This window comes from Coloeus monedula (assembly GCF_965178545.1).
Source record: "Coloeus monedula genome assembly, chromosome: 6".
In the NCBI taxonomy this organism is placed as follows: Eukaryota; Metazoa; Chordata; class Aves; order Passeriformes; family Corvidae; genus Coloeus; species Coloeus monedula.
The window spans coordinates 43572899-43600220 of record NC_138786.1 but is presented as its reverse complement, the minus strand read 5'-3'; the positions used below and the strand labels follow the sequence as shown (position 1 = coordinate 43600220).

At 39.6% G+C, this 27322-nt stretch overlaps 1 protein-coding gene across 5 annotated transcripts in view; it reads right to left on the bottom strand.

Annotated features, from left to right (window-relative positions):
* Positions 1–27322, bottom strand: part of NRXN3 (neurexin 3) — a gene marked incomplete at both ends in the record, with an annotated part of 923636 nt that overhangs the window by 501773 nt on the left and 394541 nt on the right. For all 5 annotated transcript variants that reach the window (XM_082282834.1, XM_082282836.1, XM_082282835.1 and 2 more), the window contains one exon: positions 18467–18586. In XM_082282834.1, coding sequence (XP_082138960.1) covers positions 18467–18586 — 120 coding nt within the window. The remainder of the gene's footprint in view (positions 1–18466; positions 18587–27322) is intronic.

The following is a 27322-nucleotide window of genomic DNA, read 5'->3' as shown; positions in this document are numbered from 1 at the left end:
TCAACACATTGCTCCATGCCAGACAATCCTCCTGATGACCATCAGTCATTGAAAGATGCAGTTTTGTCATCTGACCATACAATATCTTTATCAAAAGACCAATTATTTTTCTCCCTCTTTATTAAGGTTTTCCATAAAATACAAGGATGGAGCTCAACATTACCATTACACGTTCTGTCTTTGTTTTCTATGCATAGGATACAGTCAAGTCTTTGGCAGACCCATACATGATGGTAAATATTTGATCTTTTCAACATGTGCATGTGCCAGAAGTGTTACAGCACAGGAGGAAAGTAATTTTCATGGACTGAGAAGTACTGCAGGATTATTTGGTTTGATCTGTTTGCTTCATTCCTTAGTTGAGCTCCAAAATTTGTACAAATAACCCTAAACTGACTGTTACATGCGTGATACATGCAGAGACCACATCCATTACCACTATACACCTCCTTCCACACACTAAGACCATGCTCACTGTGACTGAATCCTCTGATGATGGGAGGTTTTCAACTCCACGCCTGATTAAATGTTGCCTTCCAGAATTCTTGGATAACAGGAATTAAATTTTCATGCCCTTAATCTAGTTGACACTTTTTCATAAGCTCTTCCTCCCCTCCTTCTCCTGTGTTATAAATGACCAATTACCTAATCTGAGGTAATGCAGGCTTTGGTCGAGGCTAATGAAGATGCGGTGGGTGAGATCCTGCTTGCAGCACAGTCCCATTAGGAAAGGTTAATCACCTCCTAGCTTACAATCCCACGTTTTAGCTCCAAACAGTGAGGAGGCAGAGAAAGAGGCATCCATCACATTAACCAAATAGTACAGCAAATGCCTGGCACTTGATCGGCAGTAAGGTGCTCTCCTGATAGGAAGAGGAAGGCTGCAAAATAAAGACCAACAGTGACTCTCCAAGGTTCCTCAGGGACAGAGATCCCCACTTAAGAAGTAGGGAAGGGAAACACCCCCAACTAATACTTGAGATTTGTGCTTCAGAAGAGAGGTCTGCATCTTCCTTCCCTGAGAAGGAAGTGCATCACACCATGCGCAATGTTACCCTTTTAAGGAATAAAAAAATCTTGTCTCAATAAAATGAGCCTAAGCAGAGAGGAATACTCCCAACCTATGAAGAACGAAACAAACCTTCAGCTACCTACTTTTATTTCATAATTCCAAAGCCTCAGGAAGAGCCTAGGCAATGGTGCAGTGCTATCTTCTCTCTACATTCAGATTACCCATTGCTATTCAATGTTCACCAACAAAAATCATTTATCTCCAGTGAAGTTAGAATGCACGTGCAACATAGAGCCAAAGGGTTTATTTGTTGCATCAACAAGGCCTAACCCTGCGTGGCTACACCTGCTTCTAGAGATATCTAGAACTAACCTTCATGACAGCAAGTCATTACATTACTAGGTCCTTACTCAAAGAATAATTTCTTTTGTGAACTGAGGCAAAGGGATTGTTGGTAGGAGGAGAGGAGACATTCCTAAAACTTTTGCCTTCTGACAAACTACACAATAATGTTGTGTAATTACTAGAAAAAACATAATTTTTTTTTGTTTGGGTTGGTTTTTTTTTTTTGATGGGTTGGGTTTTTTTTAACTCTAAGTGTTTTTTCTAGAACTGTCTTCATTCATTACCACTCTCCATGACCATTAAATTTCCTTCACTTAAACAGTGAAAATCCTTCTTCCTTACCCAGAGATGTTCCCAGAAAAATCAGAAATACTTCAGTTGTGAGACAGAGGTATTGCCTCTTTACTTTCTTTTTTTTTCTAATATATGTAGATTCATGTCTCCAGGTCACCTTCCTTGCTGGACATTTTAAGGTCCTTTATTGTCCTTTCCCAGATGATAGAAATGTTCTCCCTTTCATCATGTGAGATATCTTACAAACCCTATTCATGCAATCAAGAATAGATCCCATGATGTCAAAAAAAAAAAGCTGAAATAGGATCCCCTGAAACTGGTAACATGTATGGCAGCAGATCAAAAACATTTTTTTTCAGCTGTGTTTAATCATGATCAAATTTAGGTTCTTCATAGTTCTGGAGCAAGCTGACATCAGTGAGTGCTCCATTTAGTTTGCAAAGTAGGAGGAAGTTTCCATTCAAACTTAACCTTACTTAAACAATTTGCACTATATTTACCAGGCTTCTCTCTACTCCTGATCAGTAAATATTCAAGAGAAACTTTTTATGTTAATTTCTTCTGAAGCAGAAAGGCAGACAATAGTAGTAAAAGAATCCTCTACTTGGAATCTGAACAGTGAAGAAAAGATTCAGATGGTGATCCTCCACAGCTGCCTACTGAAGAAAATGCCTACTTGAACTGCCACCAGCTCTAATAGCTTACGGACAAATTCTGCAAAAATACGAAAGGAGACCCATACAGACAGCTAAAGTAGCAGGCAGAGATTTAAAATTTGATCTGAGTGATCTCTTTGCAAATCTGCAGAGTGTATGTAAGACCAACATTAGGCACAGGAGAATAAGAAACCTAATTCAGGAGTATGAAATTGCTTTTTGAAAGGGTTTTGAAAAAAGTTTAGAAATTAGCCTTTCAGAAGCTCCTGTCCCAAAATTGCTTTCAAATTCTTTTCTAAATACTTAACCCTTTATTGTACTAGAATAAATTTTTTTTTTTCTTCTTTTTTCTCAAGGCTTATTAATGTGTGTCTTTAGATGAACTAGCCAACACTGAGCATTGCTTGTTTTAAGAACCAGTGATAAACTTGCATTTTATGCCCGTCTAACTTCAAATACGTATTTTCAGGTTCTCAAGCTATGTCTACACAGCTATACTTATCAGGCAATGTGCAGAGACTCAAAAGGACCTACTATTATACCTATTTATGCTACAAACCAGTGTAGTTCAGTGAACAGAAGAATAGATACAGCAAAGACACTAATTCATGGATTGCAGCAGTCCAGGAGAAGGCCTCCACAACACCCTGTGAGTACTAACAAGGATAAAGAATTTTGTCCCTCAAATTGCAGGGAAATATCTTCCACATGGAAAAGATGCAGTTAAATGAAGACCAGTATTAACATCACACTAGTAGACAAAACCTAGGTGTCCTCAGAGAGTTCCAGCAGAACTCTGCCATAGGTGATTTCCTGGATCAAGAGAGAAGATAGATTCTCTGCCCAGGCCAGAAGGTTCCAGGCGTACGAGGCCTTGCTGCACCCTGCTTCTTCAGGCAGACAGTAATTTGCCCTAAGAAGGTTTTTCCTTTTCTTTGGCATGTGAAACAAAAGGTAATTCTCAGGTGCATTCAGAGTTATTGAGAAGCGTCTTTGGATATTACTGCAGCTGGTCACTCTGCTTGCTAGGTTGTACTGTAGTGGTGAGAAACTGAAATAATAAGATTTCTGGTACCAAGGACTTTCCTATTGCAATAAGGAAAATTAGGAAGAGATACTTCTATTACCAGGTTTACAAGTTTTACAGGTTTCTGAGGACATCTGATCTCAACCTTTGTTTGCTGAGAGAACTAGCACTACCAAAAACATCCAGTCAAAAGCTGTAATGGGCAAATGCTAAAGATCACGAACAGTGGCTCAGTCAAAATTTCCTGTTGGATTTCCAATTTTAAACATTACAGTTTTCAGTATTTATTCAATAACATTCACTTACCTGGACAACATAAAAAACTTGTTCAGCTTTTGACCCCTCTTCTCCAACCACAGGCGTTAATTAGAGCCAAAAGAAGGAGAATTGTTCTGATGTTGAAGCTTTTCCTTAAAAACTTTTCAAGATCTTCCAGTTCTCTGAAACATCCCACAAAGTAAACTATGTACTTGTCATCAAAGCAGAATGGCTGTTATTTTCTCAGAGCCTCAGCCATATTTGAACCAGAGGAAGACACTCAACTAATCCCAAACTAGCTCATCCTCCTTGCCACCTTCCAACTGCCTTTTGAAAAGGAAGCTCCCTTTGACATGAAATAGTCTCACTACCCTCTGTAGTTAGCAGTTCCCAGATTGAAAAGACATAAGACAGCAGTAACAAATGTCAAAGAAAACTTGGAGTCATTAAAAAAATAAACAAAACAACCAAGAAATAAACAAAAATCCTCAAGCAAACAAGGAGCAAGGGAAAATTTGCTCCATGCTAACTGGTTTAAAAATTCTGCCTCTGGAGAATTCAACCCCTTCTGCTCTGATGTGTCCTCCTGCTGTTTTACTGCAAGCTCTGTTGACTCACAGCTGCTGCTCTGCTCAAGTCCTGGGCTGCCTTCAGAAAGAAACACATGGAAAAGATGGAGAACCATTTTCCCCACTCAAACAGCAAATCCCAAGACAGGGAGAAAACACCAACACAGGAGTCAGAAGTCTGCTTTATAGCAGAAATGACAAGGTGAGCCAGGGCAAAAGCTGTACTTCTCAAACTAATGACAGTAGCATCAGCTATTTCCCATACAGAACAGGCCCTGCTTTGACCTAGTCTCCCTCTCCCATACCCCTGCATCTCAACCAAAATGCTCTCAAGTTACTGGTCCACTGTGTCCCAGTCTAGTCTCCAATGCTCAGTGTAATCTATCTGTAGTAAACATGAATCACTTAACTGGAACAGCAGGAAGAGTTCAGTTTTTGCTAACGTGCATTCTTTCGAGGAGGGTAAAGCAAGCATCACATTGCATGCAGAAAACACCCTCAGCGTTATTCATAAAATCTTGATCATACTTTTCAATCCCCTAAGACTTGAAGCCATAATTATTACATCAAGATAAGACAACCCCAGAGAAGGATCTGGGGAGGACTTAGAGAGAAAAACCTATCAGTGCAGCCTAATTTTTATTGTTTGGTAAATGTTCATGGTAGCAGAGACAGGACACTGATGGAGAAGTGATGAGAACCACCATTTCTGAAGTTAAAAATCCCTCTGATGTATATCTGATGATACCGAGAAGCATTTCTGAAGTTGTACCTGGGAATTAAAATTTGAGTGAGAAATCAGAGATGAGCTTTGAGCATTGGAACATTTACTAGCAACTTCAAAAACTTGCTAGAGGTATCCAGATAAGAAGCTTCTCTTGCCCTGAAGAACATGCATGACATGGAATTTCCATGCCTCAGCTCTTGGGGATTAATGGCTGTTGGCAAAAACTGCTGCTTATATCCAAAATACATCCTGAGCTAAGGGAGTAAGAAACAATCCTTATGCAATGATGTCATCAATGCAGTTACGTCCTAAAATTCCCAAGCTGAGAGAAAAGTAACAACTGTGAAAATTGTAAGATGTGCATTAAGACTCCTGCTGAAATGCATTTGGGTATTTGAAATGGAAAACTGTTACTCACTTGCCCCAGAGTTGCAGTTGTTCCACATTAATCAGGACCAGTTATAAGGAGTTAAAAAGTGGGCAGGGTCTCAGCCTCATTTAGGCACGTAAAGATTTTGTATCTCTTCTCTACTAATCACCTCCACATCACTTATGGGGATTTGAGACTAGATATTATAAATCAGGAATCTGCTCTCAGTCAGCATAAAAACAGCAAAGTACAAGCTTTTGAAAACTGCTAAGAGCAAAAGGGGGAGGACAAGTGAGCTCAGACTGTTCTTTATGGAAGCATGATGAAATGAGAAGCAGAGCTGTGAAGACACTGAACTCACATCTACAACACACCAAGATATGAGTGATAATCAGAAAGCTAAAATGGCAGACTCCAGGGACACACAATGGATGGTGAAGCCTTTCACCCCAGATACCTGTTCCTGTAAAGAATCTGTTCTACAGAACAAAGGGACGTTCTCTATCCATGAATAAAGGAAAAAAAAGCTAATAAATCACTTCTGTTACTTTACACCCTGTCACAAAACTCACTTTGGCAACCCAAGAAAGACTAATGCCTGGGCAAGTTTGTGAAAAGTGACTTTTCTGTTTCCCCCAGAAGTTTCTTTCCACCTTGTGGCAGGAGATCAGTGGACTTCAGCCATTTCAAAGACAAGCTTCCAAAGTTTCCTCCTTGCAAAGACAATACCCTTAGTAGTTATCTACTCCAAATCTAACTGAAAGCAGGAGAAACAAAACACACAGTAACTCCCAAAACCACATAAATAGGAAAGCATATGGCAGGAGAATGAGAAGAGCAGAACTGCTAGTTATTTTAAGTGACAAGATCACATAATTTAAGTTTTGCACAAGACCTAAATAAATAAGTAAATGTGGAACTAGGCAGACCCCTGCAACAAGCAGACATCTTCCTGACTCAGCAAGCTATCCACAAGGAATGACCACAGACAAGAACACACAGTCTCAGTTCTTCTGTTGCTATTTAGTATGGCTGCTCTGAAACTATGGCATCTGGAAGCAGCCTCCAGAAGGTTTCCTAAGCCCTCAAGTCATGGCAAAGCTGCAGGACTCAATAAATATCAAGGAAGACATAATCTGTAGAGGACTATACAAAGCCTTAGGTGATTTTGGAAAACCTCTTTTTGAGATTAATTTAGAGAGGAGAAAAAGACAGCTGGAAGATAGAGATTATTTCTAACTTCATTTCAAGTTTTCATAATCCAAATACCCACCAACGACCTGGGAAAATTCAAGCAAAGGATGCTGGGGACTGTGGGTACACAGCACCATCTCGTGGAGTGAATGGAAGTACAAAAAACAAGGAATAAGGATTCCAGCACTTGAGACGTCTGCAGCTCGGCTTTTTGACAGCCTGCTCTTCTAGAAGGTTAACAAATCTCTCTATCGAATTTGTGCTTTATAAAAAAAAAGTTCACTGCAGATCTATAAAGAACAAATGAACAACAAGCAACTCCCTATTTTTATCTCTCAAACTCATCACCGTTAACATAAACACTGCAGGCCCCTTCATAAATAGAGTGTGGGCAGACAACCATCTGTACTGAATTTTATTTGCCAGCAGGCCTAGCACAGCTGTGAGCACCCTTTTCTTGCAAGTCTGAATCTTGTGTACTTAAGGTGGGCAAAGAATACAAGTCTACAAATACTAAACTTGCCAGGACTAACAACCTATACTTCTCTCTATTTAGTACTGGAAAAGAAAAAAAGCCATTTTCCATTTAGAAAAAGAAGGAAACTTGGAAAAGCAGCTATTCCACCCTTTCCAGTATTTGCTCCCAAATATGGAGGTATGCTTACAGAGTGTCTGAGAAGAACAGCTTAAGTTACCCAGCTGGTTCACATCTTACTGGTAATAAATAAGGATTTCCAGGCGCTACTGAAAGCATGAAGACCTGATTAGTTTCTACTTCATGACAGGTAGAAATTCATCTGCGCAATGGAAAGCATTTAAATGTCCTGACTTCTAAAGGAGGTAGGCAAATACAGGGGTCTCTTTGTAGGAGGGATGTAGCTGATCTTAATTTCAGCCCCATCTCAATTATTGTGTTATACCCAGCTCCACTTCAGCAAATACTTCAATATTAATTCTTAGTTCATCCTGGTCTCCAGGATGAAAGTTGTTTAAAAACAAAAAACACTATGATATATTGTCTATACATTTTGAATGGCTCCCATAATGATTTTAGTACAGGTCTCTCAAGTGTGATATTTGAGCTAAGTATGTTCTCTGGTATGCCTAAATTAAGTTTAAATGACTTGAACTATCAATATTCCATGCATATGAACCAACAGTAGCAATTCCAGAGCCAAGTGGGGATCTCTGTGAGGATGCTTCCCTTAAGATAAAGCACAAATTTATGTTTCAAGTGTCCATCAGAAGCATCTCTATTTCAGCAGGATAAGGTAAGGGATTTAAGCCTCTAACCTCTTCCAAATGGGACAAATGCCACTGGTAACAAGTGCAAAAAATGAAAAGAAAAAAAAAAGAGAACAGGCTGGTGATTTGGGGTTGGTTGTTTTGGTTGTTTGGGTTTTGGTTTTTTTTCTGACAGTACAAACACGCTACTCCTATAATTTGTGTTTAACAATGTGAAGCATAGATAATTCTGTCTGATGCCAATCCCCAGCATTCAAGTAACTACAACAGGATGAATTCTCAGGATATTCTCCATCCTGCAGCACTATATGCTTCAGCATTATGTGGCATATAGGATTAACATGGTGCCCTGCCTAGCTCAATATACTATGCAAGTGTGCACAACCCAGCAATAGTTCAGACAGGTATTTCAGATATCTAGGCATGGCAACTCGTCTACCAAATACATATTCTGCACAGCTGACAGTACAGGTACCAGACATCAAAATCATGCCCTGTTGGGTAACTTTACGTGTTTCTGTCAAATATTATGCCCATCAACCTAAATATAGATGCTGGTGTCTCTGTCTCTCACACATATCTACAGTCACTCAAACAGATTTTCTCTTGTCCCATATGACACAGCAGGAGTGACTACAACTATTTGCTGGCAGTCAGATTCACAGCCACTGCTTCTGAGAACTTCAGCTCATTCACACAGAGCAAAGGCTTGAAAGCCAGGTCTGCTCAGTTCATTCTGCACTGGTAACACAAGCAATCCAGTGTTACAACAGCAAAGCAGGAAAATGAGTCTTTGCTGATGTCAGCAATAGCTCTGTTTCCGTAACATAAATTTGGCTTGGAGCCATAATTTAAACCCTGGTGCACAGGCACTTGTGACAACAGTCTGCATATCCAAGTGAAAGACACCTGATGGCTGAAGTCTTCAGTAATAAAAAGAAATACCAGTATTAGTTCTCTCTTCAGCATTTTGTGGTGTTGAATTATGAGTCTATCTGTGACAGATGAACTGTTAAAGACACAGATGCTTCTAAGGGACCTACAAATTGTATGATGGATGGCTTGTGATATTGCTATCTATCTTCATCATTTCCCTGAGATCAGAGGGCAGAAATGTAACAGACAGAAGGTCATTTAGTACAATCTGAAAAAGAGAGGAAAAAAAAAGAAAGAAAAGAAATATGACAGATGGTTATGGGAAGCCAGCAAACCTGACACCAGTTTTGCTCTCGTCAAGCACTGCAAATAGGTTTCAGATGAGAGACAAGAAGAATAGAGCACCAACAACACTTCCTTCAAAATAAACATTAGAGTCTCTCTGGAAGAAAAACATGCTTATATTTGGCAGTTGCATTATTAAAGTCAGAGTCTAGTGAAGACACTCTGGTCTAGAGGTCTGTTATGTTCTCCGAGAGAGTTACTCAATAGACATGAGCACAGCTACTCTCGCATTAAGGCTAGAGACACTTGAATAAAAGCTACAAAGATCAAACTCTGCTTTCTTAGGGATGGAGTCATTTTCTGCTCTCTTTCCCCATCCTGCTCCAGACCACACTCTCAAGCACTGTGCTGGCAATATCCTGAAAGGCATATCCTAGACCAGGGAGGCCATCACAAGGCCATGCTGCTTATCTCCAACACAGAGGTCTGTGAAGAGCCTCAGGAAGTCATGGCACAGTAGCTTATTAAATAATAAACCTAGGCAGAGGAGGATGAACTAACTTAGGTCAACGCTTTTAAACTAAGGCTAGTTGTCTTCTCAGGTTTGTAAGTGTTTTCTGCTAACTTTCACAATAAGTTCATCCTTTTGATACAGTCAATGAATCCTGAGCTTTGTTTTGGAAATGAGTAAATCAACCACATCCTGTTTTTTTATTCCTCTTTTTTTCTGTTCAAAGCTATTCTAAGACTTTCACTAAAATATGCAAAATTTTGCTTGCCATAAGTGTGCAGTTTTCACTGATTAAACTACCACCCATGAAAGATTTTCACCAGCCCTGTATACATCCAAGAGTTTGAAATGAACTAACATTCACAGCTTTGGAAGTGTTTTCATCTGCAGACAGCTGTTAGCTAAATGTGGTTTCAGTTAACACTTACATCCCAATAGAAGTCAAGTTATATAATTGTTCTTGGGGGTTTTTACTGAAAAGCCTAATTCCTCCCACAATCAGAGAAGTTATTTTGTGTCCCAAAATCTCTAAGAACAGTAAAAGGCAACTGAAGTCCCAAACTCCACTCCCAGCATTTGCCAAGGCCTCAGTACACAATGAAACACCTCTAGAAAGATAAATGAAATCCACCAAAATGTGCTCCCCTGTGCAAAACTTGTTTCACAGGTACCCAAGCAGCCAGTTTCAATCTGCCCCTCAGGGATCATTATTAAGATAACTGTAATTAAGGTTTTTCATCTAATCCCCAATGTTCTACAGCTGAGATTATTATACCAGCTCCTGGGTAACAAGATTGCAACATAATAAAGCTATGTTCCTATATGCAGCTAAACTCCACTGGAGATCAATAGTAGCCTTCTGTCAATGACAGGAAATAATTAGTACATTAGGCAGCTTGGATAGTGAACAAAGAATCTCCTTCAGGACCTCTGACGCCTCCTGCCTTTGTTTTTCTGTTAACAATTTCCATTGCAAAAAAACCAAATAAGCGTAAAAGATCTCTCTCTTGAGCCCTACTGACCCCAGCTTCCTCTCTTAAGTAGGCCCAGATTCGCAGGCTCAAAAACCAAGAAGAAAAAAGTTTAAAAATTCTAGTGCTGCCTGAATCTCTCTGCATGTGGACATTCTCTCAGCTACCCACAGATGTAAATATTTTGTGACATAGATTTGTCCATCTAATGACTTTAATCTTAAAGGTAGCTTTTAGTCTAAGGCATAAAAACAATATATATAAATCTTAAAACAATTAGGCACATTTGATATGTGGACTGTGAGAATCCTATACCAGATTTTGATCTGCAAATATTGGCATAATCAAAAGTTACCCCATTGAATTAAAATAATTACTTTGTATTTTAAAATGTTACTGCAAACAAAGTCTAGTCTGGAAAATAGAAAATATTGACTTCAATCCTCATCTCTTTGTTCTCACCTAATAAAATAGGTTCCTCTTTGCAAACTGTTCTCTGTGTAGACACCCCGGGAAATAAACAATAATCACACCTTGAGGACTCAATAGGAATAAGGAGGCAATATAGTGTGTGCTATGGCAAAGAGCGCCATGCTGTTTGGGAAAGCACCAAGTGAACCCTATCCCATCTCATTAATACCATTACACCCCACTTATCACACATCAGATTTAGATCAACAGTTTAAAAGCACACATATATAACTCAGCTGAGTGCTGCAAAGACGGGAGAGCACAAAAAACCCAGGTGGGACAAAAAACAGATTAAGGATTATTGCAAGTCAGAGCTTCCAGGACAGTAAGCCCAACATGGAAATCATATTTTCATAATCCACAGTGCCAGAGTCATAGGGGATTGGAGGGAATGATCAAAGCCAGCTGTGTGTTCACCTGGACTAGTGACTGGGTATCCTGTTGCAGATCAATAGCAACAGCTAAAAGACCAAACACATTTTGCAAGCGTTTTTCTTTTCCTTTGTCTGCAAAAGAACAGGTACTATCTGCATACCATATGGCACTCAAAATACCTCATGCTGATGAAACCATTGTAGGTGTGAGATTATCAAAAGTATCTGGACAATACAATCAAGGATAGAAGTTTCACAGCATTGTGTGAAAAAAAATCCACTCAAAAGTCCTCAAGCTCAGGGTGATTTTTGCCTATAAAATCTAATTCTACATACATTTTTCACCATCTTCCAAATTCAGTTCTGTACCATCTTCTGTGAAGAAGCTACTATAAGAAGAAAAGAATCTTTAAAGAGTAAAATTGATGGTTGAAGACCGTTTTGGTGTTTTTCTGAGTTTTTACATTTACTGCTTCTTAAAACAAATAAGAACATGGGCAGGATATTACAAAGAAAAATCTAAATTTAAAATTAATCAAATCCTTGTTGCACTTGACAATTTAGAACACTTTATTATCTTACATTTAGTCAGAAGATGTGCTTACAGATCATCAACAAATGGAGCTTGGGGTGACAGAACAAACAGAGACTCCTATTTTGCTGTACAACATTTCTGTTACTGCTGCCAACTTACATCAGTGTCTTATCAGTGATTATACCCTGTGTGTGCCATTACTGAAGGAACAGTTTCTGAGGCCAAATCTTTCATGGGGCAAAATACGTAGGACACAGTAACACTCAGATGCTTTTAAGATGAAAAGTGGTAATTATTGCCATGACTACCAAAGAGTATCAAGTTAAAGAAAAATACTTTCAAAGAGAGCAGAGGTCACAAGGAACAAAATTATGGCAAGAGCCTTCTGTGACATGCTTATGAAAATGGCATAGCTGGTGAGCAGCATCAGGAAGAGAATTAACTGCTTGAACTGCTCACAGGTTGGTAACAGCGGCTGTAATCACTCCCACCTGTAAAAAGTCTCTCTCCTTCCATGCTATAGAAGTCTGCAGCACGGCTGGACCATAGCTTATGTGCTGACAGCAGCCAGGTGTGCACAGATATCAGTGACTGATTACAGCTCTCATTCTAAATGCTCCTTCTGCCAAGCTGTTGAAGCAATCGTAATTAAATTACTCACCAGAGACCTAGCTGCATTTTGGGGATCACAAAAGGATAAAGTTGGCTAGCTTTCACAATTAAAAAGGAAATGCTTTCATGTCAGGGCACCTTGAGAAGCTGAAAGGTGCAGAAGAAGCAATTTCAAAAAGCACCTGTCACTCAAATTCCCTCTTTCTCCCCCAAAACAGGGACAGACAAATCTCTCCCTCTGATGTTGACAGCACTACCCATTCCAGATGACTCCCAAAGGGAACATGGGGCAAACAAGCTCTTGATCTGCAGTCTGATCTGATGTTTTACAGCTGTTACTCAAGGGAGGGGAAATGCCTTTCAGTACACTGAAAAGATTGAGCATTCTTAAAGCACTGAAGAGCTAAGGCAATTATGTTGTGGGCTATTACCAAGCATCAGAAAAGTGCACGGTGCTTTAATGAGAAGTAGCACCAGATCCTTGCCCTAAAGATGTTGCATTACTTGGCACTGCAGGGCAAATGAAACTAAACAGTGCCAAGAAGGATGAAAGCAGGGTTCATAACCCAAATCACAGTGGTACAATTTACACATCATGTACTAAAGTACACAGTTGCATTTCTACAGTTGCATTTCTCTTCTTTTTTATCCCAGTTCTCAGAGGATAAGGTCATTCACTGTCATAAGACACCAAAGTCTTAGGTTAGGAACTGAAAATGAGCCAACAGCCAGAAAACACTAGTTATGTGAAAGACCACTAAGTAAGCAAGAAGAAAGCATGAGGGGAGAACTAAGAAGTAGGCAGAGTGCCTGACCTGTTGTAATGAAGTATGATTCACCCAAGATAAATCAGAGGTGACTCTTGCTTCATGTAGGATGGATGTCTCTGTAGTATCAAAGGCAAATCCCCAAGCATGCTGGTATTTAAACAGCTGACTGGTTTAGCCATGCATGACTAATGAAGTCTATGCAGATTTATTTTCTACACACTAGCAACCTCTTGCTCTCTGACTCAGTAAGTGAGTAAGCTGGGCACATTAGAAACGAATGGGTGATAATTAAACATGAACAATGAAGAGGGTTTCTGTAAGTAAATCAAGCTGAGTATGTTGGCATTGACATTAAAAGAGGTCATGAATTCTGGACAAAAATTGGCCCAGATGGTGAAAAACACAAAATACTAAGAGAGAGGGAATAGGGCTCATCTCCTGACTGGTGGTCTGAATCCTGCACTGGAGAGCATGAGGTGTAACTGCTCAGTGACAGAGATAAAGTAAGTTTGGGGTGCAAATGGCTCACAAACACGTCAGAATAAAGCCATCACCATAAAGGAAGGGTTACTTATTTAGTCATTTGCCCTGCTAGTAGTCTCTTCCAATGGTTATTCTGCCATGCTATTTAAGCAGGTGTGAGGGAAACCAGTTCTGCCACTGCAACCTAGTTTACAGACTATGCTCCAGAAGCAACAAAGCACTTTGGTTCTCATTCACCTACTTTGTAGGGTGCAAAAAGGCAGGGCATTAATGCAGAGAGATGGGCCTGCTCTGACAACCTCTGACAACCTATCTCACATACATGCGGCTAAGGCCAGCTTCAGTCTTCCTTAATCCATCGAAAATATTCTGTGCTTTACTCTAAAGTATTGGTCTTAGACATTTTTTGCTAATTTTGATACCCTTCCTTTTATGTCAAATGAAAAAAAAATTTGGCTAGTAAGCCTCACTCACTTCAATTACATAACTGGAGTTATCAAAAGCTCTTCTTGTGATGGTGCTAAATTAACAAAGGAACAAAGTCACCATAACTCCCTTTCCCTCTAATCCTTCCCTCCTCCAAGTGTGTTTCACATAAAGACAGTAAAAGCATGTAGGTTATGCATCACATGAAAAGGGATTGGGAAAAAAATATAACTTATTACACAAAAAAAGCCCCAGCAGCCCTGTATATTACTTCTCTCCTAGACAAAAAACAAGCATCACTTTGCCAAGCAATCTCATTGGGAGGTTAGAGGATTACTTATCAACAGGATCCTTGTAAAGCATGGAGACTGGAACCATATGAAGATACAAACACAAGAGGACAAAAAGCTTGAGCTGCCTTTTCTCTTTACCAATCAGATGGAAAAGTTGTTTTTAAACCAGGTGGCTGTTACAACCCGAAGTTTACAAAAAAATTAATAAATAACCCCTCTAAAAAGCCAGTCAATAGTTGGCAGATGGATTTAACTGTTTCAACAACATAAAACCTATTTGAAAAGGTGCTTTATACTCTGCTTGCACTAGTCATTGCTACAAATCATTGATCTTTTACAGACAAACACCTCCATTAATACATACTTGTGTTAGCCTGGCAATTGCTCTTGGAAAGTCTGACCTTCAGTGTTGCTCATCTGCATGAGGCACTGAGTATAAACCAGCATTTTCTATGATCTAGTTTGACATGGATATACCATTCCCATTAGCTAGATTGGCAATGCCTCTTTTTATGCATTCTCTCTGTGCAGAAAATGTTATTGTTTGACCAGATAAACAAGAACGTGAATTAATTAAAGAATCTGTAAAGCTGTTCATAGACAACAGTTTAAATATAGGTCCCATCTCAGGTAGGTTGGAATGTTTCACTCCCATGTTTTCATCTCATATCATGGTTAAGAGTAACAGGATGGAGTTCACCCCACATGCAAGACACTTCACTAACATCATGGGTTAACTTCAACTCTGCTACCTTACATGCTTAAGGTTGCACTTTTGAACAGTCTAAGCAACAGCTTGGCATGCCAGGGTTCTTTAATATTTCTAATATCAAAACTGCAGTACAATAACACTGACTTCCTACATCTTAGAGCAATATGTAAATTCTAAAAATAAGTTGAAAGCCCACATTTATCGAATGTGATGCTGAAATGATTAAAACATCTATAGATTGAAGAGTGTGGAGTAACTTCAAAAAATTAAGAATAGATTTTAAATGGCATGGAGAATAAACCAGTATATTGCAAATAGTACCATTGCCTCTACTTCTACCTTTCTTTTCAGTTGTTAGTACTGGCCAGTGTGAAGGCCAAACCTTTAAATACACTTTCATGCAATGGACCTTCTCAAATGAATTTGAGGACAGGGGGTGTCTGCAGGTTATTCCTGTGCTTGTTTTTAATGTCGATACAGTCATACAACTCAGAATGAAGCACAGTAAAACTGAATTTATGCCCCCATAGGTCCCATTAATTTCTTATTCTGAAGAATCTTGATTCCTACAGTGTAAAAAACATCTAAAACAGATCTACAGAAAAACAGCTAAAATTAAAGGCTGTATCATCATTTCCACTAGGAATTTAAATCCCTGTCTTGCTAAGCAATACTGGTGAATGGATAAACATGTTGCCACCTCTGAAGGGTGACGGGGAAGCACAGGTGCTTCCAAGCCAATTGCATCTGAATTAGGAAGCTTAATGGCCCAGTCCTGGGACAAAAATTAAAAAGGAAAAACAAATTGGCACACCAAGCTTTACTCAGCATTGATAAGACTGAATATCTTTGCAAAGTTTGCTCTAGCAAATAATTTTTAAAAACCCAAACACAAACCACACCTACCAATAGTTAATTTGGGATAATCTAGGAGATCATCAAGAATAACTGAAGAGAACACCATACTTCCCATTTATCTGTCTCAGAGGCATTGATATATTCTTCATCAAACACATGAAAATGCAAATTTCCAGCGTGGACATTTGACTTGATTAACAGAAATAGAAAGGCAAAATATATACAGTAAGTTAGCCTTTTGCTATCATTTCCATTGTTTAAAACTCCACCTGTTCTATTTACTTCAATACTCCATATTTATACCAGTGGGAGACCACAGATTGCTCGTAAGGTAGAAATAGCCATAATGTAAATTAATAGAATGGACTGCTGTGGCCAAAAAAACTTTCTATCAAAGAACCTGATGCATTTCTAAATAAAAGGCCTCAGGTTACACAGATGTTATCTCCCCCTGCCATTACTTGCACTAAAATCCAGTCTAGAATATTAACTTCAATTGATAGATGCCTGTACTTCGATTAGCAATATCTAAAAGGTAGGAACAGGACTTAAGCCTTCTCAACTACACCACCCACAATGTATCCTAACTGTATCAGGAAGCCAGGAGTAGAACTCTATTTCCAATGATACATGACAAAGCCAAAATCATCAAGCAAACAAAACCCACAAAAAAAGTCATACGCACTTTTTGAAGGTCCAGGATGAAGTCTTGTCATGTTCCAGAAGAAGTCCACACAACTTACCTTTCCAGATCATTTTGAAACCCACATCCTTCTGCGAGCATTTGTAAATTACCAGCCAGGCCTGATAACTGGAGGCTGGTTGCTACGCTGCCCACAACACCCCCACTCATTTCAAACTCCCCTCTCTGCAGTGTTTCCAGCTGCCAGCTCTAAAAAAGCAGCAAGAAATCCCCAATTACAGACACAGGAACCTGGCTCTTCCTGATGCTTCAGGGCCTGTTCTAAGCCATTAGCAAGAGCTTAACAAGGGCACTGCAATGTTCTGTAGTTGTGAAGCCAAACACATTAGAAACAAATCCCACAGTATCAGTAACATAAGATATTTCCTGGATATGTATTTAAATGCAGCCCAACAGAATTCAAAGTAGCATTTCTTTCACACGTTTTGTTCTACGCTTAGCAAGTCTAAACTGATTGACTGAACACATAGTCTGAGAGTGGGAAAGTGGGTCTCCAATTGATAAAAGCAAACCAAAACAAAAATGCAGAAACTTGGCACCAGATCTTGTGACTCCAATATGGTTTCTTCTGGACCCAAAGGAAACATTCTGAATTCCAAAGCAACCCAAAACCAGACATAGCTTTACAGTCTTTAAATCTGTGTCAGTAGTACCTTTTTTATACAGCCCCTGTCAAAGTATGAATGCTGATAGGCCTTTCCAATATCTGTTTGAGAGAAATATGCTGGAAGAAATGGGAGACCAACACAAACACTACATATTATGAATGACTCAGAAAAACAGGCTTTTTGGCCTTCAGCAGAAGTGGATTGTCACCATGTGCTAAACAGCTTTTCATATGTGCCAATCAATTCAGTCATGTCTCAGACTTTTAGGGGATGGGTTGCAGATATGACAGCGCTGTGGTACCAATATTGCATGGACCTTGCTGGTACCACTAATTAAGTCTACCACAAATACCTTAATGAAAAGCAGCTTTTTCTGGGTTTAAAATTAATACGCATGGTGAACCAAATTACTGAAGCCTACTGTTATGCTTTCTACAGCACTCATGATGTATTCCTTTGCTCCCTGCCTTGGAGCAGTGAGGGAGAAGGGGACTATCACCTCAAATAAGAGAAGCAGGCACACAGTAAAGCTGAAGTGATCTGTTCCCTCCCGGCAGGAACAAAGGCCAAATCATGATGAGCAGAGGGAATGTCAAAAAGCTGATTATCTGCCCCCTAAAGGCAGACTTAAGGGGTTCGTTCAATTATTTTATCAGAGATCCCAGTAGTAATTGGCCAAGAACATCCAATGTTTTGAGATGAAGCAAATCAATACAGCAAGAAGCACAACAGTGCTGCTGTGTATTTAACTGAACATTCTTGCAAACAGTAGCCAGCATACAGCGTACAGCTAGTATTTCAGTAGAAGACTATCTAGAACACTACTCATTTTACATGCATTACATGTCTTTTTCACCAAGGTTTGAATGACAATCTCAAAGCATAATGCAGTATATAATACCTAGACATTTTTTACCTATGCAAATATTACATACAATATTTGCAAGTCATTTCTGGTTTCTCTAAACCAGGAATTCCATTAACATCAATTACCACCACTGGCCTGGTCGAGTTACCTTTCAAAAAGAAGATGGGGGGGGGGGGGGGGGGGGAACCAACAGAAAACAACCAAACAAAACCAATATATGCTGAATTGCATATTTTGATTTTAAGGAGAAAAAAAAAATAACTGCTATAGGCTTTAAAGGAATTTCCAAGAAAAAAAGTTTGGCTTTCACACTGGGAAAGTTGTATTGCAATTGAAAGAACACCAAATCATGTTCTCTGTGCTGTCACATATCAGAACTCACAGATCACCAATGCACTGAAAAGTGTACTTACGATCATTACACTGGCTCCCAGAATATGAAGTCATGGAGCAATCACAGGTGAAGCCTTCCCATTGCTGATTACAGATGCCCTGATTTGCACAGGAATCTTCCTGGCAGGTAGTGCTCGGTCCTGGAGAAATGATGACAAAGAAAGAGTGAAATAAAACTGAGAGAATCACTTTGGTCAGGCCCACAAAAGCTTCAATTAATCATTACCATCAGGATCCTCACACAGAAGAAAGAAAGCACTAACCAAACACTTCCATTCCTGGACATGCAAGAAACTCAGGTAAAAAGAGCACAAAGACAAGTGTACACCTCACAACAAAACAGCAAACTGTAACACAGAGCAAGAAGGAAGGGGGAACAGCAATATATTCCCTCTTAGCCAGGCCCAGCTCATATGTTCTCAACTTGCTCAAAGAAATTTACAGTAAAATAGGGGTGATGCCAGGCCAACAAACATGGCCAGGTTTTTGTGCTTCCCTAGAAGTTTGATCCCTGTATAGAAATGAAAGCTAGTTAATGGGCCCATGAACAATGCCTCACCACACCCAAAGAACCCTGATAATGCAGATTCAAATTGAAGTTTTGAAGCCTCAGCTGGCTACAACTTGGCTTTACAGGTTAATAGAAATCAACCAAACAAAAAACCAAAGACTCTGACCTATTACATAGGTTCCTCTGGAAACATGCTAATAAAGTCCTCAGAAGGGCATGACACTAGTCCACAACACTTCCTTCTGGACTGCTTTCCATGCTTTTGGTAGAAGCAGAAAAGGAAGCAGCCACACTAACAGAACTCATTGTTCTGTGATTTGCAGCTAACAGTTGCTAGCCTGCTCAGATAAGCCTTGCAAAGACAAAATCCAGGCAAAAAAGTAATCTTCAGATCAGAGGGACTCTGAATGACAGCTACTATGTCACCCACGAGGAAGTAGCTGGATTCTGAATCATCTGAGAGCGGGCATGAAGCTGCAAGTCATAGATTACAAAAACATGAGTTTACAGGTTACTTCCTGGGAAAATATTTTATCTTCAGCATTCTACACAAAGGTATGTCAATCCTATTGTGCGTGATTTTAAATAAAATGTACACATACATTTGATATACCTACTATGCTATATCCTGTATGCGTTGGAAAAGAAGAAGCAAAAGAAATAAAGCAGATAATAAAGGATCAACTGGCTAGGCTGCCTGGGATCAGTTCATTAACCACTTCCAGTCTAGGACAATATTATAAGGACAAAGAAACAACTGTTCAACCCATCCCATCATCTTTCTTCACAGTCTTTGCTAGCAAAAGCAACTCCGCAAGGCTCAAGCCTACTCCTGGTACTTATTTCTTCATCACATCAGCACCACCATCTATATTTTATCGATTAGGTAGGACAGACCAATGTGGAGACAGCATTTTAAAATATTTTAACATAAAATTAAACCCTTCAACCTCTGTCTGACACTATTCATAGTGATTTCACTAAATCCCATCATTATTCAGAATCTTTGATATTGAGATAGCACACCTGGGCACTTCCATATTTACAAGCCCTTGTAGAACCCACATCTAACTGGAAGTCCCATGTCAGGCCATGATTCTCCCAACAATTCTAAGACCAAGCCAGGAATGGGCCCTTATAGCATTGGTGCAGAGTTTCTGCTCTCCCCATCAGATCATCTTTCCTCACTGCAGGAACAGAATAGATGAATTTCAGTAGCTTTTCAGCTATCTGCATTTTTCTACATCTCTCCTGCAATGAGAAGGAACATGTGACTCTGTAAGCAGAGTTTGAATGTTAACAAAAACCTGAGCTTCTTCCAGAATTTAGTACACTGTTTAAAAAAAATAAACAAACCCCAAAACCTCTAGGTAGAAGCATAAGTGTGGTTAATAGAAGATGACAACAAAATCCCTGAAGGAAAGTTCACCTATTGAAAAGAAGTGACAGCAGCAGCCACAGCAAGAAAACCCCATGTTGCTATGCTGAAGGAAAGTTGAGCAGCATTTTTCAACACTTTTCGCCTCCCCTCCGCCTCTTCTTCCCACCCACCTGACTCTCATTTGCAGCCATAAGAATCCCAGTGGTTTCAGTGGCACAGTGTGAAATTAACAGATCACTTCTAGGATTAGAACAGAGCTGACAGACTTTGCAGCGTGGGCCGGTAGGCACATGTATGTACAGGCTTCCCTCCTGCCTTTACTCTTGTAAAAATCATGGATATAAATATATATACATGTGCATCAGGTTGTGGTCTGACACTTGCTACAGACTTATTCTGGCCGAGCAAAAGAAGGGATAACATTTAACAATCTGAAATAAAATATTAGTTGTCATTTTGCCTAAAATGTCTGGATTATCTGAGGATAAGCAATGAGGAACTGACACCTCTCCCACACATTACTATCCCACTATCTAACCTCTAACCCCAAACATGAATGCCAATACTCCTAGATGTATAAAGAAGCAGAATATCTATATTTTAAAAATTAAACCAGAAAGCAAGTGTGACACTATGCAAACTTGCTACAGCATCAACTACAAAGACCATTACCTAGAAGCAGAACAGAACACCATTTTCAACAACGTTTCTCCGCTATTCCTACATTCTTCTGAGAATACTTTAATCAGTAACTGGACTTGACAATGGGCATATCCTTTGTCTAGATGCTGCAAGAGAAAGGACTCTTCAAGGAATAAGACTGCACGAGTCCCAGTACCTGTGGCTTGAGGTGTTCATTCAATAGGGCCCAGAGAGCCAAAGTACTTGAATTCATGGCCTGTATTATGATATCTGAATTGTATTTTACAGAAACCAGCTGTGCAGATGGGAACAGCACTTTCAGCAGCTGGGGGTGGGGGGGAGCAGGGAGGGGGAAAGAGAAAGAAAAATCCACAACGATGAGGAATTTTGAAAGCCTGAAAATACCACAAGGAAGCTTGAAGCCTGATCTGCCATCTTTAGAGTCAGTTGTGACAGCACAGCATAGATGCTGGGTACTTGGCCTCACTTCTTAGTACTATGGGCCATTTGCATTATAAAATGATCTTTGTCTCAGAGAGTTCATCTACTCCTGCTGCTTCATTGCCTGATGTCATAATCCTCTGTGGCAACAGAATTTTGTTCAGAGCAACTAATAGGGATGTCACAGGGAATTAGGATTTTGGATTACGGAGCAAAGTGACAGAAGCACAGGAAGGCTTATAAAACATGAAGATTGTGTTACCACGCACATGCCCTTTAGTGCTAACGAACAAGGAAAGAAGATGACAAACAACTTATATATAAAGCAGTAGAATTGTTTCTAAATTACCAGTGCCATCAGGACTCAGGTCTATTTTTAATCTCATTCCTTTGGCAACACTTAAAGCAGTCAAAGTATTTAAAAGCAAAGTTTCAGAACTAGTCTTCACATAATATTCTGAGATACCTCTGATTTTATTGTCTGTTTGTAGCTAAGCTTGGTGCATTGCCTTCTTCGTGCCACATGCACAGTGGAAAGAGGAGTGAGTGGGCAGTAGATATCAAGTAAAAGTGGAAAAGTCCCCAATGCAGAAAAGCATCCCCGCTAGCAGAAGCGTGACTTGCTCTTTCTGTCCAAGTTAAGCCTACCAACAGAGGTATCTCCTTTGGAACATGAAACGGCAAAGCAGGATTCTTCAACAATGTCCTTCTTATCTTTATGTCTGCATCTCTAATTTTTACTGGAACAGCTCAGCATCTGAGGACTTGAAGGATCTGAGATTTGTTGGGTCTCCCTCCCTGGGAAGGAGACCGGTACTACACATTTCTTCAGCTACCTATCCAGATGTATTGTTTGTTAGTTTTTCTACTAAGTATTTGAAGAAATACCTTAGAAGAGTATAATAGCCTCATCTCTTATCTGTATTCTGCTTAGATAAATTGCTTGGTCTACCTTTCCTACAATTTTTGTTGTATGGTAGGTTTCTCTTTGTCCTGAAATTAAAAAAAAAATTAATTCTACTGCTACATGTTGCTAAAACTTCCATGTTTCATCTCACAGGTAGGCATGTTTCACTGGCAAGAAAAGTCATTCCTTCTGTATCTTTTGAAAGCTCTTTGCAGGAAAAGTGTCTTGGGGTGACTTTATGATGTGTATCCCATATTGCTGCCCTATGCCCAGAAATTTATTTTTGTGCCTTTCAACGCCTTTAAGCTGAGCCTGAGAGGGGGAAGGAAAAACTGAGCAAAACTTTTTCAAAGCAGTTTGCAGCTTGTTCAAGGACACACAGAGATAGCGACATTTCTTTTTCAGCTGTGGCAGGGGAGCGGGAGGGAAGGGAAGGACCCAGCTTGCTTTTCTTTCCAGCCAGCTTTCAGCAGTTTTTTTTCCTCAGCTCCTTTTTCTCCGGAGAGTTGAAGTTTTGTTTAACTGGGACTTCAATTTTTTTTCCTTTTCTCTCTGCTGGACAGTTTCAACATCAGAATACATTGGGAGGACTTTCCACCGAGGCCTTGGCCCTGGAGGTGGGCCCACCACCCCATCCCAGCTCCAAGGAGGGGGACAGAGAGATCTACGGAAGGACTGAATTTTCCCCCGAGTTTTTCTCAGCAGAGTGAGAGGCTTTATCATTTAGCATTATTATCCTTTTCCTGTGTGTTTGTTAAATAAATAGTTTTTATCTCTTTCACTTTCCTTTGAGGAAAATTTATTTTTTCCCGAACCTCGTGGGGGAGGGCTGGTTGTAGCCCGCCTTCTCTCAGAGGATGTATTTCTAAATTTGACTAAACCGGGAAAAAAAGGAACTTGAGAAATAAAAACCAGTATTTTATTTATTGTTCTTTCAAGTTACACATAGAATCAGTTTCTTTATACAGCAGCTGCAGGATTATAACACAACTGCTTCATGTTTTGATCACAACTAGCGATAAATATTAAGATAAGCAAACCATTATTGGTCTTGCACATAACACCTTCCTCCACACATCAAAAATTCGCTCTTTTTGAAAGGAATCAGCCATTTGTGTTAACATTATTGTCTCAATAAGATGGAGATCATGTGAAACAGGTGAAGTTCAATGACAATATGGTTCCATTTTCATTCTTCATCTCCCTAAATGCTCTCATCTTTTTCCCTTGTATCTTCAAAGATGTTAGGAAGCAATAGGAAAGCAATATACACAAGACATCTTTACAGCCTCTGCAGAATAAGGTGCTTCTTTAGTCCTGTAGTTCCTAAATTACAAATGTCACGCAGCACTGAAATATCTCTACCACTACAAGTCGGACGTTACAATCAATTTACACCTTTGATAAATCTACACTCTACTTCTGTCAGCATTCCTCTTTCATAACCAGAGGTAGTCAGCCTTTTTTAATTCAATGTGCAGTAGCAGTTCAGCTCAGAGAGGCATCAGGTCTTGGAAACCATATGCACCATGCAGAAAATAAACCTGTTTCAGGACTCACTCTTCCTGCAGGTTAAGTAGGAAACAAAGTTAATCCAAATAAGTTTTCCAATTTTAGAATAATTTGGGAAAAAATATTTCTTCTGAGTAAAAAGTGAGCAAAATTAAGTCTGAATCTCATGGAACTATCACTTTATGGGATGGACCATACCACATATACTGTAACTGCCAATACATATTGGTGGTTTGTCAGCATTTACTTTGCACAAATATAAGAAACTAAATTATAGTCAAGGTTCAGTCATAATTCAGAAAGTTAGATCCTGTATCTTGAGTCTCAGATAGCAGAAAGCAGGAATATCACAGACTAATATAGCAAACCAGAACAAAACACCAAACAGATTTTCAAGGATTGCAAGGCCAGCTCTTCAAGCTCTCAGTTTCATACTTTGTTAAGAACTCATCATCCCTTTCATCACCTAAATAAGGTTAGGCATCTGTCAGGTTCCATATTTAAAGTTACTCATTGTCAGAAATAACTCAAAAGCCAGCATTCTTCCATCCTCTGAAAAATGCAGTCATTTTTTTCAGTGCCTCAACAGAGATGGAACACTTCATTCACCTAATGTAAGTCATGGTGCTGAGTCCTTTTGTTCCAAATAAGTGGCTGGTCTGAAAACTTCAGGAACTGGGACTAGTTAAAATAACAAATATGCACAAATGTGCTTTCTCCCACAGAAAGCACATCTATCTGAAGGTTACAGAAGAAGGGAATCAAGCAGCAAAGGCAATCCATAGAAATGGATCTGCAAAGTGGTGGGATTTCTTTCCCATCAAAGAAAGCTGGCATATACCTATCTTCCTCCCTCTTGCCACCCTTCCACTCTCCACTTCTAAGTAACCTAAAAGGTCTTGAGAAACATGCTTATACACATCTGGTGAGGGAAGGAAAAAAAAAACCAAAACAGTAAAAACCCAAACCATAGAACAAAAAAAACAGCTGCATAAAAGGGAGTATGCCTGCACACAAAAAGCAACAAGGGACAGGGAGATGCAAATGAAGCAGAGGAAGTAAACAGCATTTGGACATTCAGACACAAAAACTAAAAGCATAAAGGAAAATTGAAAGGGCTGTATGTGAACAAGAAAAACAGAGTCAGTTGGAAAAACATCCTTCTCCACTGCAAATCACACCAATATAAAAGAATCAGAGAATCACAGACTAGTCTGAGTAGGAAGGGACCCACAAGGATCATCAAGTTGAGCTCTAGGCATCATGGCCTATCCTGAAACAGCCAAATCTATTTAGCAAAGGTTGGTTTCCTGAAAAGCCAATAATCCACTTTATGCACTCAAGACAAATGCTTCCCCTTAGGTTTCAATGTAATCAGATTTCTCTATCTGAAGGGCAAATATTCCTACAGGGTTAAGACCTCTGTAAAAAATTGAGCTTGAGATGAAATAATCTTCACAGCTGTAACACACCTGTAGTTCTGAGGACTCTGGAAAAATCAAAACAACAAATCTCTTTGTTACGGAATTTCCTGTTCATGATGCATCCACTTCAATAAACACCAAAAATCAAGCTCAGGAATTCCTGAGCATGCATTCTGAATTCTGATGGACACATAATTGACTACAGAGAACAGTAGCTGTGGCAAGAGAGACACAATACTTGCTGATGTCTAATATAAGTCCCAAAATCATTGCCACAATTTGAGTGGATGGCACACAACATCTTAGCCCTAAAGTTATTTATACTCCAGTGTACTTCCAGGACACTTTTTATCATCACATTGGGCCCACGTTTATTTCCTATTTTTTCAAATCTCATCTTTTACCACTTTCATTTACATAAACTTCAGAAATCTCCTAGGGGCAGCACCTCTCTATATCCCTCACCTCGGCAAGACAAAGTACTTCAGCTTTTTACAGTTGGGAACAGGTCAGAGATGCCAACAAAATGCAGTTGCAGTCAGATGCTCCGCATGCATAAAGCAAAATAGATCACATTAACATCTGTCTACCTCAAACCTGTCGAATCTCTCAGATTCAATGTCTTGTATGGATCCAACTGCTAAAATTATCTCAGACTGTCAGTATCATTGTCTGTTGGGTGAGAGGGAACCTCTTAATATGCTTCTGTCAACAACTGCTACAGTGATAAACTGTTTAGCCATTAAAACATCCTTATTCCTCCAAATTTATTTTTATCCTTTTCTACTGAGCCATAGAACACCAAACTACCTAAAAACACAGATGATATCCTGAAGGAAAGGTAATGGATACCTGCCTATATCTGGAAGATACAGAACAAGAATATTTTAATTTAAAAATGGCATGTATTACATTAGATGAGGTCAGCAATATCACCAGGTCTTCACAGTAAACACAGTGAATAGAAAAGGAGCACGTGATGAAAGCACGTGATTAAAGGTACACAACGGCAATTCCAGGGTTATGTTAAATGTCAGGAAGTCTCTGTCTCAGAGGGTGAAACAGGAACATTTTATGTTTTGTCTCACAACAGAACCTTAGACATAAAGTGGTTTAAACATAAAATTTCAAGGTGACTAAGATGATCCCATAACAGATGCCATCTGTGGCTTCAGGATTGCTAAAGAGAGACACATTGTTCAATGCCTCTGACTTCCCCTTATACCTGAGACCATTATTTCCCTTTCCATTAAAAAGGAGGAACAATTTTTTAACTTTCATGGCATTCAGGAATAAATTAATTTGTACTCTGTATTGCAATCTTTACAGATGAATTGGGAAGTATACTTCCATTATCATATTTAAAAGGATACCCTTTCAATGCCATGGAAAACATCTCTCTGGTTATACTAGTATCAAAGATCTATTAACTTCTAATAGGCACGTTTCCTTACTTATGTCCCAGGCAAATAGTCTGTAGGGTCTCTGAGAATACCCAATTTCCTTCTTATTCTCACAAATGCTACTCAGCCTACTGACTTTCTCGAATAATTCCTTGACGTGGTGACACAGCTCCTCGATAAGGACACACCTTCTGCAGAGGAGATAATTCAGCCCCAGTTTCTTGGGCAGGCACCAGGCACTCTGTACCACCAGGGGCCTGCAGACATCGACTTGCCAGAAGGTCTCTTTGGGGGAAGCCTCTGACATCACTGGTGCGGCAAGAGCTGCTGGGGAAGGAGCTTTGTGGCACAGAATAAGCATAATGTTGGCAGCTCTGACTGCTAAGACAGGGGACAAGGGGCCTCCTCATTGCCCTCAGTGTTAACAGCTGCTCCTAGGTGCTGCTCTCTGGTTCTGCTACTGTGCTGACCCTCCTACAAACAGGAACCCTTCCTGCCCAGGCTACGGCTTGTAAAGTGCCATTCTAAATATTACAGGGGTTTGTAGTTTAGAGATTTGGAGGTTTTTTGTTTTATTTTAAAATTGAAATTCTAGAAAGTTATTTCTACAGGGTTTTTTTGAAGTCTAAGTTAATAAAAACCAACCAGTTTTTAA